This window comes from Panthera leo, chromosome E2 (genome assembly GCF_018350215.1).
Source record: "Panthera leo isolate Ple1 chromosome E2, P.leo_Ple1_pat1.1, whole genome shotgun sequence".
NCBI classification, from domain to species: Eukaryota; Metazoa; Chordata; class Mammalia; order Carnivora; family Felidae; genus Panthera; species Panthera leo.
In genome coordinates, this window is record NC_056693.1 from 52,023,556 (window position 1) to 52,042,980 (window position 19,425).

Consider the following 19,425-nt stretch of genomic DNA (forward strand, 5'->3'; position numbering starts at 1 on the left):
ATCTTAGGAGACTCTTAACAACACCCACGCGTTGGCACCTTCCCTCTTCCTGGCTCAGGTCAAATGCTTGTCCTCCTCCTTCCCAAATCGGCATGTTTGCGCCTCTGCCACTGTTGTCCCAGGAACGTCCATCTACGTTGGCCAGCTTGCTTTCGCTGCCTATGTGCTTTTGGGTTTGGGGACGTCATTTAATCACCGTACACCCCTCTCCCTAAAAGTGGGCTCTGTGCGTACAAATGACCCGGATCCTCCAGGATGTCACAGCCAGCTGGTCCCAGGCGGTCTTCGTGAGCGTCATTTCATCCACCACGCTGCTCTGGAGTGCACCCGCACCACCGTTTGTCGCGGACTCGCGTCAGGGAAGGAATTTGGCACGGCAGACGTCTTCTCTCCTTCTCATAAAGTTGATTAAATCCCTTCTGTCTTCCAAGCTGGATGTTAGGTGCTTTATACTTCTTCTCCCAAGTCGGTGAGAAGGTAGTTAATGTTCACCTTTTACAAACGAGGAAACTGACCCTCAGGAGTATTAAATGGCCCCAAGTCAGTTGGCCTCCCGGCTTCTCGTGCCTGATGCTTATTGTTCGAGGCTGGGTTACAGCCCAGGACTTAGGCGGCCAAGATCAATGGGCACAGATACGCTAAGCACCTCAGCACAGATGGTGTCTCTCCCTGATAAGACGGCTGAGGTGGAGGACGTTCTCCACTGTGCCATCGCGTCCCCATTCATAGCATCGGAAGTAGCTTGTTACGCTACTCGCCTCACTGTCGCTAGCAGCGTAGTCTAGACCAGAACTCCCAGGCTCACCGTTTGTGTCCTGGGACTTTCCTGACCTGAACGAGCAGGTGGCCCCTACATTCTTGGCTGTGCATCCTTTGGAGGAGATAGGTCTAACAAGTGATAGTATTTAGGGGCGCCTGGGTGGCACAGCCAGTTAAACATCTGACTCTTGGTTGTGACTCAGGTCATTATCTCACGGTTCGCAAGTTCGAGCCCCACGTCGGGATCCATGTGACGGTGTGGAGCCTGCTTGGGATTCTCTCTCTTTCCCCCCCGTCTCTCTCTCTCAAAAATAAATAAACTATGAAAAAAGAGGTGATTATATTTAATCTCATACGCTGCAGCCCAGCCAGACTCACAAGTAGGGAGTGCCCCATAAACACTGGGGAAGGCTGAGAGGCAACCCTGAGCTTTCCAGAAATGTGTTAGGATGCTGTCCAGTGGAGCACGATTGCCTCAAATCCTGAGGCTCCAGGCCTTCTAGTCTCCGGCAAAGAGGGAACGAGGGCTTCGGCGTCAGACTGTGGTGAACCCTCGCCTCCCACCTTTGTGAGCTCTGTGATCTCTTACAAGGGGCCACATGTAAAACAGGGAGAGTGTAACCCACTCGGTTGTTCCAGGGAAGAAACGAGATGATGCAAGTAAACGCCCCGTGCAGAGTCCGCCCTGGAGAGACAGCAGCCACTTACTATCTGCGTGCGCCCACCCAGCTGTAGTTTTCTGGGTTGCTAAACCAGAGGGCTCTTCGGGACCTGGGTCACTCAGGGTCCACTGGAATAAATGAGTTTTGCCTGCTTTTGTATTTTCTAGAAATGAATCGTCTTTAGTTTCTGATGCAGGCTCGATGGAATCATTCCAGAGCCCCAATGGCAGCTTTTGAGATTAAAATGTCATCTACTGAATTCTTGCACGAGCCAGGCTTTGTCCTGGCGTTCCCCTATTTTCATAGTTTTTTTTTTTTTTAGGACACAGATGGAGAGGAGATGTGTGAGCCTGAAGACCCTTTGGAGCGTCTTCTGTGCGCTGAGTGAAACAGCACAATCCCCAGCCTGTGGTTTTAGCGGATTCCCAGCCTCACATCCTCCCAAACTTGGCAGTAAAAGCCCTGTTCTTCCATTCATTCCGATGATTTATATTCTCTCTGGGCGTCTAATATTAAACAGGGGAATTCCGACATGTTCCATAACACATTTACTGTAACTTGATACCATGAACTAAACTTGCTGTTATTTATCATTTCTTTTTATTTTCTCTCATTCCAGCACAAAGCCAAGGTAGAAGCAATGACCCTGGACCTCGCTCTGCTCCGTAGCGTGCAGCATTTTGCTCAAGCGTTCAAGGCCAAGAATGTGTGAGTGTTTCAGTGGAGGGTTATAGATCATAATATCTTGCTATTGTAATGTCTTTATCAGATGAACACAATTGGGAGAATGCAAGCACAAGGCTGTTGTGTTGTCTTGGCATCCAGACGGCAGGCTCATTTATATTGGCCCCGTTAGGGTGTCCCATATTTTCTTGACTTCTTGAGTCACCCTCATTATGAGATGTGCCTTCAGTTTAATAACAGCTCCCCCCAATAAAAATGGAAAGACACTGTTGAAGCGCTAGTTAAAGTGGCTAATAAAAGCTAGCCGATTGTAGGATGCGTCCCGATTACAGACATTTTGGCAGTGCGTCTCAGAATTGAGGAAAAGTGTGTTTTAATTGCATCCGGGAACGAGTAGCCTCAGTTACCCAGTACCGCAAGGGGGCCGAGAATCGAGGGCGTGAGAAGGTTCCACCGTATCCACGTGCGCAGTGAGCTTACGTGGCGTGCGAACGTGGCTCAGACACACGGACTCATGTCGTGAGAAGCTTGCTCCTCCTCTCCTTCTTGTTTATAGTCTTTCCACACGCCCGAAGGAGGAAGCCTTGGCTCAGGGCTGGCGAGCATTCATGCCGCCACATGCCAGCCTCCCTTTCTATCAGAGAGACAGCGGCCCTCAGACCCGGAGCCGGGGAAAGCAATGGAGGCTAGCTCAGTTTTAATTACGCTATTTTGTCCCCAAGGGTTTATTTTTATGGTTCCCTCACATGAAGGGCCACCAGTAGTGGTTCGTCGTTTGACACAGTGGTTTAAATTTCATTAAAAAAAATAACTGCATTTATTTATTTATTTTTTTTAGTGCATGGATTTGGACCCGAGGATTAAGTTAATGACAGTTTACATAGTGCCAAGGATAAGATAGTTCCAGAAGTGGCCCCAGAATGGCCAAATTTGGAGAAGGCTGACAAATGACCCGTTGTCTCTGGGTTAGGCTCTGGTGGGAAGCAGTCAGTGGTTTTCTAGTTCTCCAAGCAGATGACGGATGTAGGCGGAGGCATTTAAAAGCAGATATTCCAAAGGTGCTGGCCCGTGGCCAGCCCCTGTTGAGTCTGCCTCAGTTTCTCCCTCTGCTCTTTCACACTGCCAGGAAGTCTGTTCTCCCAAGCCCTTTCGGGAGCTGGCAAGTGGCCTGAGTCCTTGAGGTTGACACACAGAGTCGGAGTTGGTGGCGGAGTGGCTCCATCCCCGTAAATGCAGGCCCCGCGCTCACAGAACGGCTGGGTAACGTCCCCACCGAGCCCGCGGACCTGGCTGAGTCTGCCAGTTGAGTCTGCCGTGCCTGTTCTGTGCCCTGTTTGGCAGTTGCTGGCTGCTGGCCCTCGCTGGTGTTTTCCGGAGGACGTCAGGTCCGGTGTGCCCCAGTCCCTTTTAAGACGATTGCTCGTGTCTACCTCCTCCACTCATGTCTCCACTTGCTTGTTCACTTAACACACATTGAGTGAGTGCCTCCAGGGCCCCGGCCCCTCTTCTGGGCTCTGGGAAGGCAGCGGGGGCTGCAAGAAGCCCACTTCACCTCAGATGAGCTGTAAACCTCAGGTGCCAGCAAGCAGTTTCGTTGCTGAATGGCTAACTCCTCAACCTGTTACTTCTGTGGTTGTTTGCAAGGATAGCAGTAGTCATAGCAGCAACAGCGAGCAGTAGTCACTCATTTGTCCAGCGTGCGTTGTGGGCCACGTGCCAAGAACCCTTCCTGTGCATTTTCTCCCTGACCGCTGGCTCCTAGTCTGTTACACGGATGAGGGGAGCACGACTGGACGGGAAAGGCTGGTTACGGGGCGCCCACGGCTGGGAAGCAGGGGGGGCGGAGGGCCCCTGCAGAGGTCACTCCGGGCCTCCCCTCACCCACCGCGAGGTCCTGTCTTCTGCTTGACTTGCGGTGGAAACTGAGATCAGAGGCGGGGAGTGGCTCTCGCAGGGTCACTTGGCGGGTCAGGTGCAGCCGTGGGACTTCCGTCCGCCTCTGACTGTCACGCTGTCCCTGACACGGAGAGGCTCTGGCAGAGCTCGCACAGGCTGCCTCCCTCGGCTTCCTCGTTGGATGCGAGCGGTGCTGAGGCACGCCAGCTGTTACATAATGGGACCGCCGTCCAAGTCCTAGCAGGACCGTCAGTTAAAGTAGTTCAGACATCCTCACGTTCAGCTGCCTTTTGTAGTCCCCCCGCCCTCAGATGCACCTCTTTTGTGCTAATCCCAGATTTTGGCAAATGGCTGAATTTTTGTCCTTCTGGGTTCAGAAACGAAGGCGATTTTCCTTTTTAGCAAAACCCGGTACCGCAAACCTCTTTTTATACGTCTCTCGAGATGCAGTCTTTCACACGGCTTAGAGCAATATTGTGGTGGCGAAAATATGCATAAAAAAGTGAGTGATTTTACTTTTGAAACACCGCCAGGGCGAAGTCTCTCCTGGAAAGGCAGATGACAGCTTGGTACTTACAGGGCTTTAGATTCCGAGCGCTGTCAGAAGTGAATTTAAGTACTGGTGACTAGGCTGCCAAAAAACACGTGTAGCCTCCCCCTTCTCATCACCGCCCATCTTCAGACATTAAAATCTCCTTGTGTGTAAAACATAATGACAAGTGAAAGAAAGGCTGCCGGTTCAGAACCAGCCTCCTCTTGGCGCCGTTGGACCGAGGAGAGAAAAAAACCCTCCCGTCGCAATTCCGTTGGACACCCCCATCTACCGTAACGTTTTCAGGCGCTTGGGCACACCAGCAGCACGGTCAGGCTCCTTGCTCCCGTGCGAATTCCCCCCGGATCCTGCTCCAGCTCACGCGAGTTTCCCCGCCCCGGGAGAGGTAGTGTATTGTGCAACCCAACGCAGAGAAAGCTGGAAACAGATGCTCAGCCGAAACGCTGGTGAAAGATGCGGTCCGTCGTCCTGCGGGTCCGCCCTCCCTCTGCCTTCGACCAGGAGATGTGGATTCAGCCTCCTCCGGGATCTCTGCGGAGATCTGCTTCTTTGCAGGGGTGAGGGGTGGAGATGGTGGTGGGAGGCACTCTTAGAATGAGCGCTGCTGATGATTATATACAATCATAGCTGCTAGTCGGCTTGTTGATTATTCTGCGCAAGGCAAGGTGCTAAGCACCTACACGTGTATTCTCTCTTTACTACAACCCTAGGCATTAGTCACCTTTGTCTGTAGTTTACGAATGGAAAGGCTCCAGCCTTTCACAGAGAGGTTAGATCAGGTTTCCAGCTGCAGCCAATGGTGGGTCTGCAGTGTGAGCCCAAGTGTGTCGGAATCCACAGCTCTCCTTCTTGCTATGTCTCATGCCTCACTCAGTCCCACCTTTTAGTACGGATTCCTGTACTGGGATGTATCTGAGTAAGAAGTTGCTCCAAAAGCTAGCAGCTTAAAAACATTAAAACCAAGAAACATTTTTATTTTCTTTCTTTTTTTTTTAAAAAAGTGTTTTTAAAATGTCTTACTTGTTTTTGAGAGAAAGAGATAGAGCATGAGCCGGGGTGGGGCAGAAAGAGAGGGAGACACAGAATGCAAAGGGGGCTCCAGGCTCTGAGCTGTCAGCACAGAGCCTGACACAGGGCTGGTGGGTGAACCGAGAGATCATGACCTGAGCTGAAGTCGAACACTCAACCGAATGAGCCACCCAGGCGACCCTATTCTCTCTCTTTCGGTTTGTTTAGATCAGTTGTTTGTTCAAACTAAGTGAATGCACTTTATAGGTTTCCCCTCAAAAAAACCTTCTTTTAATTAATGCAACTTACTTGGTTAAGGGACAGGGTTGTCCTCTAGAGTTTTCTGTGTTCTTTACGTCAGTGACTACATCCCTGTGGTGCCATTTATCATGTTCTTTTGTTCTTCTGTCTCCCGAGTTTCTTGTGAAGTGTAGGTAACTCTAGCAGCTTGGTCCGGTGCCTCTTTAATTCTGGGGCAAGAGTGCTGCATAGGGACAGCATAGTCTACCATGGAGAGGACAGACATGGCTACTTGCCAACGCCAGCTTTCCTGGGCTCAGCACGCCCTGACCGCTCCGTTCCTCTGCTCACCTCCATTTGCATTCATTCCTTCTGTTATTCTTTACTCACTCTTCTGGGTGGTCAGGCCCAGAATCCTCCTCCTGCTTCCAGACAGTTCTCCCCAGAGTTAGTGGTCGTGGTGGTCGGCCAGTGTGTCTCAGGTCGAATTATGTTGGGCATTACTGGAAAGTTCCAAGCCAAAGCCTGTGGTAAGTCCCAACCAAACTGAATTTTGAAGGAAATTTTGTTTAAGCTGCAATCCTGGAAAGCAGCCAGGCTCCATGCTGCCTGGCAGGCAGAGGCATCCGTCAGAGTACGAAGAGCTGGGACCTTTACTAATCATTCAGACCCAATATTGGCATTTTCTGGAATGAGCTCTGCCACGATAGTTGGTTGTTTGTGCTGCTGTGATGCATTTTCATTCCTAGTTTCTAGCTGCTTGGCTTACCGAAAAGTGCGTATTTTCACCAGCTGCTGGACCTTGGAGCTCCGTAGGTTTTTTTTGTTTTTTGTTTTTCACCAGATATTATAACGTTTGAGTTCCAGATACTCCTGAAATAATGGACACCTCGATTCCAATCCTGAAATTTTAAGAGTTAGTAATGGCACCTAATCTAGGAAATTCTTGGCTGGGATCCCAGGTACCAATCAGCTCTTACGCTGTTGACCAAGGGTTTTGATTTGTTCTGGAAATTAATTGAAATCGATAGTTCATATTAAAATAATATACACAATTCTGAAGGTTTCTAGAACTATATTTTCGATCATGGATTTCTACTCTTCCTTCTCAGCTTTCTGTCTCCAGTATAGTTTAAGGCAAGTAGACTTTGTTTCATTTAGAAAATAATACAGAATAGTGACGTTTTAAAAAAAAAAGTGTTAAGAGAACAGTTTTCTGTTCTTTATTTTTTAAACATTTGAGGGGGACGGTCTTGAACAAAGTTACTTATTTTTACTTTTTACTAAATTGCTTTCAGAATTTGAATCTACTAATCCCAGATAAAATATTCTTGGATTCTTATTCCAAATTTTGCCATCTCAAATCTTTCTATGGAAATGGGTGGGCCATAAATTATAAATAAATTCTACATTTTGAGGGATAAATTACCCCGAGGACCGATGTGTAAATTACAGCTTAATCTTTCTTTTTCCCCTCAGCTCAGTTTTAAGAATAATGTTTTAGCCGACATATCTGCATTACTCTTTTTAGTCTTTGCTCAACATGAGAAATCCATTTCTGGTTTGCCCAACCGAGGATTGTATTGCTTTTCTTCCCAGTACGAAATCTAAAAGAAAAGAAAAAAGGAGAGGCAGATTTTGCTATAATGAACTCTCTAAATCTAGATCTTAATTATGACTTTTTTAAGGAAAAAATTTAAAAAGGCTACGAGTTAATTTTTTCCCATCCCATACATTTTCCATCTTAGGATGTTGAAAATTTATATTTTGAAGCATTTACTATATCTCGGGATATCAGGGAAGAATGAGTCCCTCGTAAGGAAATTCTTTGCCTTCTCAAATTTAATTCTCTAAGCATCTTTTTATATAATTCTTCAAAAATTTCAAAAGCATTTTATATACTGTCATTTCTTATCAAACGGGGCACCTGGGTGGCTCAGTCAGTTGAGCGTCCGACTTCAACTCAGGTCATGATCTCACAGTTTGTGGGTTTGAGCCCTGCTTTGAGTTTTGTGCTGACAGCTCAGAGCCTGGAGCCTGCTTCAGGTTCTGTGTCGCCCTCTCTCTGTCTCTGCCTCTCCCCTGCTCATGCTCACTCCCTCTCTCTCTCTCTCTCAAACATTAAAAAAAATTTAAATGAAAACACTAACTCCAAGTAGTATAGTGTAGTGCAGGGGTCAGCAATCTCTTACATAAACGGCCAGAGAGTAAGCATTTTAGACTTTTCAGGCTGTAAGATCTCTGTTGCAATTACCCAGCTCTGCCTCTGTAGTGTGAAAGCAGCCATGGACAATATTTCAGTGGGTGAGCATGACTGTGTTCCAATAAAACTTTATTTAGAGGAACAGGCGATGGGCCAGATTTGCATAGGGGCCATAGTGTGCTAACCCCTGGTGTGGAAAGAATAGAATTTTGTGGCTCAGCTGAACTTAGATTTAAATCCCAGCTCTACTATATACTAGCTGTGTGGTCTTGGGCAAACTCTTGGCGTCTCTGGGCCTTACTTTCCAAATCTATGTAGATTGTTACATACCTTTTTCATGGTTGTTGAGGAGGAAAGCCATGATGCATGAAACAACAAGGCACATCTCAGTGCACTGTCTGTGACTATTATTAATTTGTATTTGTTGCTTCTCTTGATCTTAAAATGATCTGAGAGGTTTGTAAGAATACATGCAGTATGATAAAAGAGAAAGAAGAAATCTGCTGGGGCGCCTGGGTGGCTCAGTCGGTTAAGCATCCAACTTCGGCTCAGGTCATGATCTCCCAGTTCGTGAGTTCAAGCCCTGTGTTGGGCTCTGTGCTGACAGCTCGGAGCCTGGAGCCTGCTTTGGATTCTGTGTCTCCCTCTCTCTCTCTCTGCCCCTCCCCCACTCACGCTGTGCCTCTCCCTCTCTCTCAAAAATAAATAAACATTAAAAACAATTAAAAAAAGAAATAAGAAATGTACTTACACAGAGAAAGGGGATAAAAGCAGACTAGTAAGATGTGGCCCTAGCCAAGCAGTGGATCTTAATAATCTTTCGAAATCCTTAAAAACTGGACCTCAGAATGAGCTTTGAGATTACTGGCAACCAAGAGAAGGGGGAAAATGACCTTCATGTTGCCTGCAAGCTGGAAGCATTACAAGATCCAAACAGAAATGATTGTCGTCATCGCAGCGTTCCGCTGAGGATCTCAGAGTAAATGGCTAGATCTGTTTTCTTTGCTATTGCTACATCTGTTTCCCTTGGCTTTCGGTAGCTTTTCCAGATGACTAGTGTTGCCATAAGAGCATCCTGCTTTGAATGTACAGGTACATTGGGAAGGTATAGTGGGACCTACTGAAAATAATCAGCCTGTGTCTTCTTTGGTACCAAAGTACCCATCTGCCTTCTGCTCCCCTCCTTTTCTGTATGTGTGTGTGTATGTGTGTGTGTGTGTGTGTGTGTTTTAACTTTTTCCCTTCACATCATTATTTATTCGGTGTTTACAGTGGTCCAGGAACTGGGCTAGGCACTAGCATTACACCATTTGCTGCCTCACTTCTACCCAGCCTTATTTCTCTCTTAGAATATTTGTGAAGCTTGAGGATTTTTTTTTTTTTTTGATAGCTTTCCATGATGACTCTCTTCAAAAACAAATCCTTAGTGGAGGAGAATATTTATTAAGTTAATTAGGGGCCACATTGCAATTAAATTTGTCAGAAAAAAAAAAAATTCAGTGAGGCTTTGACCGTCATTAAAAGCCATCACAGCTAAGGAATACATGAAACTGTGTTCGAATTAACCACAACGATGTTTGCAAAATAAACAGTTTTGATTTCCCAACAGATTTCTCAGTTCAGCCATCACTATCATGTTTCATGACATCAAAGTGATATATGTTAATTGAAGACACACACAAAAAAACTTCCCTTCCAGGAAGAATAAAAAACCAGCTTTGGAGGACAGGTACAATTACTCTGTGGTTGCCTTCTCCTACACTCACCATCCCACCAATGTATACATAGCTCATGTTATGTCTTTAGCTCTAGTAAATAATAATAATTTTATTGCTGGTTTTCAACAATGAACGCTTAAGTCACTGGACTAGAGTAAAAGTCAGCAAAGCTTTTCCATAGAGAATCAGGCAGATACATAAAAATATTCTAATATTTTTGCCTTTGTCAGCCAGATGGTCCCTGTTGCAACTAGTGTTGAGTGCATCTTGATTGTTGAATGAGACCTTTGTAATTCAAAAGTAGCCACTGAGAAGTTAGAAATGACTGGGTGTTTTTCTGTGTTCCAATAAAACTTTATTCATAAAAACAGGAAGTGGGTTGAGGTTGGCATTTGGTCTGGGAGTTGTGCCTTGCTAATTCTTGGGCCAGAACCCACTGTCTCTTGAAATGGGACTTCTTTTGATAGCATCTTGTCTTACTGTGAGAAATACATGCCGTTTTTCTTAGAAAATGGATTATGTTAGCCCGATCAAGATAAATAAGTATATATAGCCAGCATTTGTGTGCTTGGTTAATTTCAGCCCTGCAGAAAGTACTCTGATACTTAGAGGCTTGGAGAAAAGGTAAGAATTTGAATAGAACAGCGTGCTGTGCAGAGGTTTGGAAATACTGCCATATGGGAAAGCAGGTCACCTAAGACAACTAAGTGTTGTTTAAATACTAAGACACTGAAGTCCTAACTGAGGCTTGGAACCGTGTAATGATGATGATGATACTAATTGCTCATATCTGTCACCTATTTATTATGTGTCAAGCACTGTTAAGTACTTCTGTGTCGTCTCATTTGATCCTCACTAGGACTCAGGGTAGGTCACAAATGGTGGAAGAACGGCGGTGTCTTAGGGTTCAGCCTAATTCAATGAGCAGCCACATTTCATAGATCAAGATATCAAGGCTTAACGAGATTAAGGACCTTGACCAAGGTCATGCTCGCCAGTAGGGAGTGAGGCTACAAGTTGGTCCACAATCTGTGCTGCCTCTGAGCTCGGCTTAGACAGTAGTTTGGAGAATCAGGAAGATCTGTCTCATTTGGGAAATGCATCATGCAGGACGCATTGCCTCCAAAGGCAATTTGTCCCATTAATAGGATGGATGACAACCTCTGCCTACTGGGACAATTATTAAGGTCACTTCAAGGTTGAAGGAGACGCTCCTTCCAGCCAATTTGCTATCACCAAGAGGAAGTCATTTTGCTGAAATATGTAAAAGGAGGTTAAGCCCAATGGAAGAGAAGCTCCTCCCTTCAGTTAAGGAACTTGGGCTGTTTTCCACCAGACATAGAAGGGGTCTTGTCTGCAGAGTCAGGGTAAGCAGAAATGGCAACTATTTACTCTCGTTTGCACTTGTCTTTGTACATTTATTCCAAATGTCAGTGTTCATTTCCCCTTACTTCCCACTTGCCTTCATCATGATGCTGATCAGGTAGACAGAAGTAGACCAAGGGGTCATTTTGCTATTTATGCACCTGAACTGCCACCGTGATCACTCTCAAACACAAACCCAGCCCTGACACTGTCCTGCGGAGGGACCTTTCGGTGATGTCTTGCCACCTGAACTGCCAAGGCTGTACTTACTTGCTGGTGTGGCCTCCCAAGGCCTCTGGGGTCTGGCCCCTCCTCCACCTTCATTTACCGTTGTGTCTTCCCAATCCCGTGTCTCTGTACTCTGCGTAGGGAGATGCTGAGAGGTTCTGCCTCCTGATTCTGGGCCTGTGCTCCTGACTTGAGCCCCTCCTCTCCTACCTGTCCACCACCTGCTCACTGGATGACTTTGTCGCGTCCTGTGTAGAATCTCCATGTTCCCTACTCTCACCTCCACAGCATGGTTGAATTGATAAGTCACTTCTCACAGTATCAACAACACACGCCATCATCACACTTGAATCCTTTGGGGATGCTTTTTTCTCCATTGATTTTTCTTTGTGAGGCTCATCCCCACAGAGGCAGCAACCTTGGCTAATTCGTCTCTGGATTTCTGTCCTACACCTGACTAGCGTGGAGACCACAGCACGTTCCTTAATCTCTCCGATCCTCAGTTTCTTCATCAGTACAAGTAGGAGATGATGGCATTCCCATCGTGGGTGGCTGAGAGGATTAAACAGCATAATGTCTGTAAAACCTAGTACCTGATGCCTGATAAACACTTAATAAATTTTAGCTGTGTCATTGCTATCACTATCATCACCCTTTGTGATGATTACATACATATACTGCCTTATAATAAGCTCACAGAAGTTGATGGATAGGGTGGGTTGGGTGGCTGGGAGGGAGAAAGGAAGGATAAAAATGGAAAACCACAGTTCTCTTTGGTGACCCGAACTCTGTTTTCAATGTGCCGATTCTCAGCCATTCCCAGTTCTTGAACTGATACTTCCATGGGTGGTATTGAGGTTATATATTTACAGATCTTGGGAAGCAAATTTTAAAGTAATCATATATACAGTAGCTCCTGCAGGCAAAAAACAAAAACAAAAACAAAAAAAACGAGACTAAACAAAACCATACCATAAAAGTTCCTTTCTGGGAAACCATGGGCTCCCCTGGTGCAGGGCAGACCACGTGGCCCTGGCGGCCTAGCATCACGGGGTGTGCACAGGGACCAGCACTTTCTGGGCCCTGCCAGCCCTGTTCTTTGACCTGTGCTGAGACCACCCTCCTAGTCATCTATGCAGCAAGCCCGTGATTACTCTCAGAGACCTCTGGTTTCTGTAAGACTCAGGAAAAACGTTTCACTGCCTGTGGTCGAGAATGTTACGTCCCATCTTGGCTTGTGAACCCAGCTTGGGTTTTCTCCGGGTACTGCCTAGGCACCCCCATTGTCACGTCCGAATTCTGCTTTTATAGAATTGACATATGGGGGACTTGTGCTTCAGCCCCACGGCGCTCACGTTTTAATAACGTGGGAACCGTATCTTTTCCCCAGTAAACTGTTGAGAAGCTAACTCTTGTCAGCCCCCAAACTCGAATATACATCTGAAATAAATCAACGGTGCTGTGCCGCGGCAGCCTGCTGAAAATCCCCAAGGAAGATGATATTTTTAGTGGAACTACCTGTCACCACACTGTGTTTTTGATATTGTGAGTCCTTTGTTTTCTTCATTTTGTAAAAATCTACCCAACACCTTGTCATTCAGAAAAATTGAAACAGATCCTCTCAATTAGCGGCAAAAGTTCTTATTTTGCCTTTCAAAAGCTTCTACTTCTGTTACAGTTCAGACACCGACTCGTAATCAAAAAGATGTTTTAGCTGACATTATGCAGTAATTGATAACCAAAAACAGAAAGAAGAAAAGGTTCGTGGTTGTCTGAGAAGCACAAGTAATGGGAAGGTTGACAAATGATGTGGCTTTGGGAAACGGATCTGGGCACGATGTCTCCGCCTGAAAGGACAGAGGTGTTTCAGTTTGCCACATCAGATCTCCGAGTCCCCAAGGGACCATCACCCGTGGGTCTCAGCTCGGCTGTGCGTGGAGTCAGCTGGGCACCGTTAAAAAACGCTGACGCCTGGCTGCTGCTCCCATTCTGACTTCCAGTTTCTGGGATGTGCGCTGGGACTTGGGCCGTTAGAATCTTCCCAGGCGGTTCTTGGGTGCTCACTGGGGCTCACTGGGGCTGGAGTCGTGGTTATCATTTGCCCACCTGGAGTTCAGCAGGGATAATTGCCTCACCTCTTCTGCTGTCATCCCCTCCCCTAAAGCAGCTCAGAGCATTGACAGAGGTCTCTCACAGACCACCATTAGTGTGGTGTCAGACCAGCTCAGGTTCAAAGCCTGTCTTGACAGCGTAGGACCCTGAGCAAGTTAACTTTGTTTCTCTGACCCTCCGTTTCCTCATCTGTGAGATGGAGTGCAATGGAGGGTCCGAGCTGCATTCTGAGGATTAAAAGCGAGAAGCGTTTATATGTTCAAGGGTGTATCTGTGTCTGGAGAAGAGCCCATCTGTGGTAAAAGGTGGCTGTGCCCACTGTCGCCTTCCACGATGCCCAGCGCAGAAAGCTCATGGAGGTGGGGTACCTGCAGGGGGGCTCTGGGAGCTCAGAGTGAGGAAGCCGGGGTGGCTGTCTGCCCCTTGTGATGTGCCCCTTTATGACAGGGCTTGGATAGATACTGCCAGGGTTTGAAGTTTTCTGTTGGTCAAAGTGCCCTTCTCCCCACGACACATATTTGTTCCTCTCACGTCTTGTCATGTGCTTGCTGTGTTTTATGTAGCTACTCAGAAAAGGCAGTTCTGAGACCCGACCCCTGGACAGTCAACCCGTCTGTCCTGAATGTCCATACCACCTCTCTGGAAGACTTTCTCAGAGTCTTTCCATAATATTTCCATAAGTCTTCAGGAAAAGTTTTGGGATTCTAGGGAAACATACAGAATAAAGCACAAATTAACCATAATTCCACCATCCTGGACACTCCATGTTGACAGCTTGATGTACCCGTTTTTATTCTGTGTTCATAGTTTCTTGAAAAGAGAAAGTCTGTTGACATGTATTCTTTACGCATTTTTAATTGAGATCTAACTCACATGTAATAAAATTCACCATTTAAAGTGTTCAGTTCATTGGTTTTTAGTATATTCACAGAGTTGTTCAACCGTTACCACTGTTGAATTCCAGAACATTTTCGTCATCCTCAAAACAAACCCTAACCCATCAGCTGTCACCGTGCAGTTCCTCTCCATCCCAGCACCTCCCTGGCAACCCCCAATCTGCTTATGGTGTCTGGATTTGTGGCCTTTTGTGTCTGGCTTCTTTCACTTAGCATAATGGTTTTAAGATTCATCCATGTTCCGCACGCATCGGCCCTCCATTCTCCTTTTTTTTTTTTTTTAATTGCCAAATAGGATTCCACTGTATTGATATAATACTTGCTTTATGCATTCATCAGTTGATAAACATTTGGGCAGTTTATACCTTGGGGCTATTAAGAATAATGCTTCTATGAACATTCGTGTACAGAGTTTTGTGTGGATGTATACTGTCATTTGTCTTGGGTGTATGTCTAGGAGTGGAGTCGCGAGGTCATGTGGTGACTCTACGATTAACTTTTTGAGGAACTGTTAGCCTTTTCTATAGCTGCTGCACCATTTTACATTCCTACCAGCAGAGCGTGAGTTTCCGGTTTCTCCACAAACTCACCAACATTTGTTAGTCTTCTTCATGTTCTTCAATTACAGCCATCCTTTCTCATCGTAGCCACCTTAGTGGTTGGGAAGTGGTTATGTTACATATATTCTCTTATAATCTGTTTTTCTTCATTCTTTAAAGAAATTTTTTTTAATGTTTATTTATTTTTGAGAGAGAGACACACACAGAATGCGAGTTGGGGAGGATCAGAGAGAGAGGGAGACACAGAATCTGAAGCGGGCTCCAGGCTCTGAGCTGTCAGCATAGAGCCCAACACGGGGCTCGAACTCACAGGTGGTTGAGATCGTGAACTGAGCCAAGGTCAGATGCTTAACCTGCTGAGCCACCCGGGCGCCCCTGTTTTTCTTCATTCTAAGAACACCATGGGAATTTTTTTATGTCATTAAACAGATTTTTTTTTAAGTTTTTTTTTTTTTTTTATTTTGAGAGAGAGAGAGAGAGATGCATGTAAGCAGGGGAAGGGCAGAGAGAAGACAGAAAGAGAGAGAGAGAGAGGGAGAGAGAGAGAATCCCAAGTATGCTCCACATGCTGTCAGCATGGAGTCCTACCTGGGCCTTGAACTCACAAACTATGAGATCCTGACCTGAGCCGAAACCAAGAGTCGGACTCTTAACTGACTGAACCACCTAGGTGCCTGGCCAAACATATTTCTATAGCTTGAATTTTAGGAGCTTTACAGTAATCCATTGCATATAAGTAAAGTTATTTAACCAAGCTTGAATTGTCAGATGCTAGGTTGACTCTCATTTTTTTTGTTGCTATTGTAAGCACTATGGTAAGATCCTGCACATACCTCCTTTTGGATCTCTTGCTTCCTTAGGATCCGTTCTTGCAAGGGGAGTTTCTGGATCAAAGTATATGAATATCTTTAATACTGCTGGTGAATACAGCCAAATTACCCTCCAGAAATGTTACATGTGACTTTTTCTCATTTCTTTCTGAAACAGTGGACAATTGCTATTAAAATCTGAAATATTTATTTAATGGCCATCAACTATGTATTATCAAGTGCAAGGTTTCTGTTCGTTAGTCACTGAAATTCTCTTTTCAGTGGCTGATTCATGTCGTCTGTGCCCATCGTACCCAGGGGGAGGAGAAACCACTTCCTGGTGGGGGCAGAAGAGACATCCTAGGTTTTCCTTTATTGGTGAAGATGCGTGGGGGAGCTCACTGGGGCTGAGCAGTCTGGGAAAGTGGACAGAGCACTGCACCGGGAGTCAGGAAGGACTGGCCGTCTCCCAGCTCTCTCACTATCACTATGACCAATTCCTAGCTCATTCCTTGTCTTAGATGGTGGTGTTCTAGGCTCCTCCTTGGGTTTTCTCCGTTGTAGAAGCACAGCTCTGGCATGTGACTCTGTTAATTTTTCAGAAACTTTCTTAGGCTCAGCTCTGATGTGACACCTACAAGCAGAACTTGCCATCCTATTAGAGGGACGCCTTCCCATTGATTTTCCACGAGAATTCGCTATGACCTTTAAAGACCCTGACACCAAAATAGATTTCAATCCCAGGCTTCCCTGCCCTGTTTGACCCTCAGGTGTCTTGGCCCAAGCAGACCTTTCTTCCCTCTTTCTCATCCTGTGGGAGAGTCCCAGGCTTAGTGGAGCTGTGGATGAGGTTCGTTTTGTTTTATTTGCCACTGCACTCAACTGCACCACTGGAAGAAGAGTGGGTTTGCCAGTACCCGCCGGGGCAGGCTGCCAGCTGGGGCTTCCCGTCCTGCTTTTCGGTTTGTTTTTGTCTTCTTGGGATGGTTTCTGAGTGATCACATTGGTCTAGTTCTGTTTCGTTTTAATAAAAGGCTCAACCGCCTTTATGATCTCTCAGGCAGATGTCAGACCTATTTATTTTACCATCATGTATACACAAGTTTTGTGACAGCAAAAGTGGTCCACACCCATTGCAGAACATTTGAAAAAATGTGGAAAAGCGTACATATGAAAATTGCCCATTTTCCTGGTCCTCCATTAATCTCTCTTTATTTCTTAAAATTCATTACTATGGAGACTTTCAAATACACACAAGAGAGAAAAAAGGTATAATGGGCTTTACCATAGCCTTTATTTAGCTCTTACAATTATCAACATATGGTCAGTTTTACTCAATCTGAAGCCCCTTTCTTGCGAGATTACTTTAAAGCAAATCTAAGACATCATAAATTTCCATCCATGAACACAGTGTTACTAATCCATAGTTAATAGTGCTGTTCATATTTCAGAAATCGCCTTCCGTTCTGTTTTTTACTTTCAGTGGCACAATACGCATTCTATAGGAAAGACATTAAACATCTATGTGTTTAAATATGTATTTCAAATACTTTTTAAAAATTTGTTTCTCATAAGTTTTTCCCTAAGTTTTCTGTAATTATTTAGTTGAGATAGTAAATCTGCAAAATGTTACCATAGGTCCTAATATTACCTGTTAAGATCCTAATAATAGGCTAAAATAGTGTCACAAGCTAAAACCATTTAGCTTTGCGTAATCAATCAACTGTCAAAAAAACAAACAAACGAACAAAAAACCCAGAACACCCAAACCACACAACCTTGTTTTCATTGAACTCAGTTTGTCTTGCTTGAGTCTTTTTTTTTTTTAATGTTTATCCATTATTTAATGTGAAATTCACATGTTTTTAATGTTTATTAATTTTTGAGAGAGAGAGAGACAGAGTGCGAGTGGGGGAGCGGCAGAGAGAGAGGGACAAACAGATTCCGAAGCAGGCTCCAGGCTCTGAGCTCTCAGCACGGAGCCCGCCACGGGGCTCCAATTCCTGTACTGTGAGATCGTGACCTGAGCCGAAGTTGGATCCTTAACCGACTGAGCCACCCAGGCGCCCGTTGAGTCTCCTTTTCTGTTCTTGGTGGAAGTGTGAGGCAAGGGTGGATGGGGCCTGGAGAGCTGTTAGCCACAGCTGCCCCAGTTCATGGTGGATGGAGCCCAACAGGAGGCCACCTAGCTCATTCCTAGAGTGTCATGGTAGGTTTCTCAGAAGCCAAGGGTTTTTTTGTAATTGAGATAGAATTTGTAGACCATAAAGTTCACCATTAAAATTTTTTTTATGTTTATTTACTTTTGAGAGACAGAGAGAGATGTGGCACGGGTGGCAGAGGGGCAGAGAGAGGGAGACACAGAATCCGAAGCAGGCTCCAGACTCTGAGATGTCAGTACAGAGCCCAACGTGGGGCTCGAACTCACGAGCCGCGAGATCATGACCTGAGCTGGAGTCGGACGCTCAGCCGACTGAGCTACCCAGGCGCCCCTAAAATTTACCATTTTAAAGTGTACAATTCGGGGGGGTGCCTGGGTGGCTCAGTGGGTTAAGCGTCAGACTCTTGCTTTTGGCTCAGGTCATGATCTTATATTTTGTGGGATTGAGCCCCGTGTCAGGCTCTGCCTGGTGGCACGGGGTCTTCTTGGGTGTCTTCCTCTCTCTGTCCCTCCCCTACTTGCGGTCTCTCTCTCTCTCTCTCTCTCAAATAAAGACTAAAAAAAAAATCACGTGTACCGTTCAGTAGTTCTTATTCTAGCCACTGGCTTGTGCAACCATTACAGTATTTCCAGAACATTTGTATCACTCCAAAAAGAAACTCATGCCTGTGCCCATTAGCAGTGATTTCCCACCTCCCGCCACTGCTTCCGCCCTTGGCAACAGCTCATTTTTCTCTCTCTACTGATTTGCCTCTTCCGGACTTCCATATTAGTGGAATCATACAACACTTCATCTTTTGCCACTGGCTTCTTTCACTTACCATAATGTTTCTGAGCCATGGCACGATCAGTATTTCATTGCTTTTTATGGCCGAATAATATTCCATTACACAGGTAGACCACATTTTGCATATCCATGCATCATTTGGTAGACATGGGGCATATTTCCACTTCCTGGCGATTCGAAGCAATGCCGCTGTGAACCTTATTCCCAGTGTCTTGCCTTCTTGGAAGAAATCCTGGTACTTGGGGGTGAAAGGTGTTAGAAGGTAGGGTGATTCAGACAGTGAAACGACTCTCTGGGGACCAGTATTCCTCCCATGCTCAACAAGGCCCTTGCCAAGCCCCTCTTGAAGAACGGCCCACTGGGACGTGCCCAGCGGTCTTCTGATCTTCTAGAAAGCATGTCTCCTGGGGAGAAGTTTTCAAGTCCACAATCACAGCCCACGAGAGACCAAAATGTTGTAGTTACCTTTTTCTGTTTGAGCCACCAACACAAAGTGACAGGCTGCCTCCAACTTGGGCTCAATTATTTTGTAAAGCTTTTTGTTTATTTGACCTCTCCTGACCCAGGAAATAATTCCAACCAATGATGGTTGACTCCCTTTGGCACTGGGGTCTGGTTGCTTTACAGCTGATGACAGAGGGGCCACACTGCTACCGTATGTGAACTAATCCTTAACTCCTGAGCTGTGTGCTGTTTTCCAGCAAGGTTGTATTTCTTCATTAGCTATTCCCAGGGCCCAGGGAGTCCCAGAGGATGTCAGAGTACATTAATTTTTATCATAACA

The 19,425-nt window shown here is 45.8% G+C and overlaps 1 protein-coding gene across 1 annotated transcript in view; it reads left to right on the forward strand.

Moving 5' to 3' along the window:
* The window catches only part of WWOX (WW domain containing oxidoreductase), a 974,945-nt gene that overhangs the window by 248,548 nt on the left and 706,972 nt on the right, over window positions 1-19,425 (forward strand). Inside the window, exon 6 of the mRNA XM_042919616.1 lies at window positions 2,041-2,129. Coding sequence (XP_042775550.1) covers window positions 2,041-2,129 — 89 coding nt within the window. The remainder of the gene's footprint in view (window positions 1-2,040; window positions 2,130-19,425) is intronic.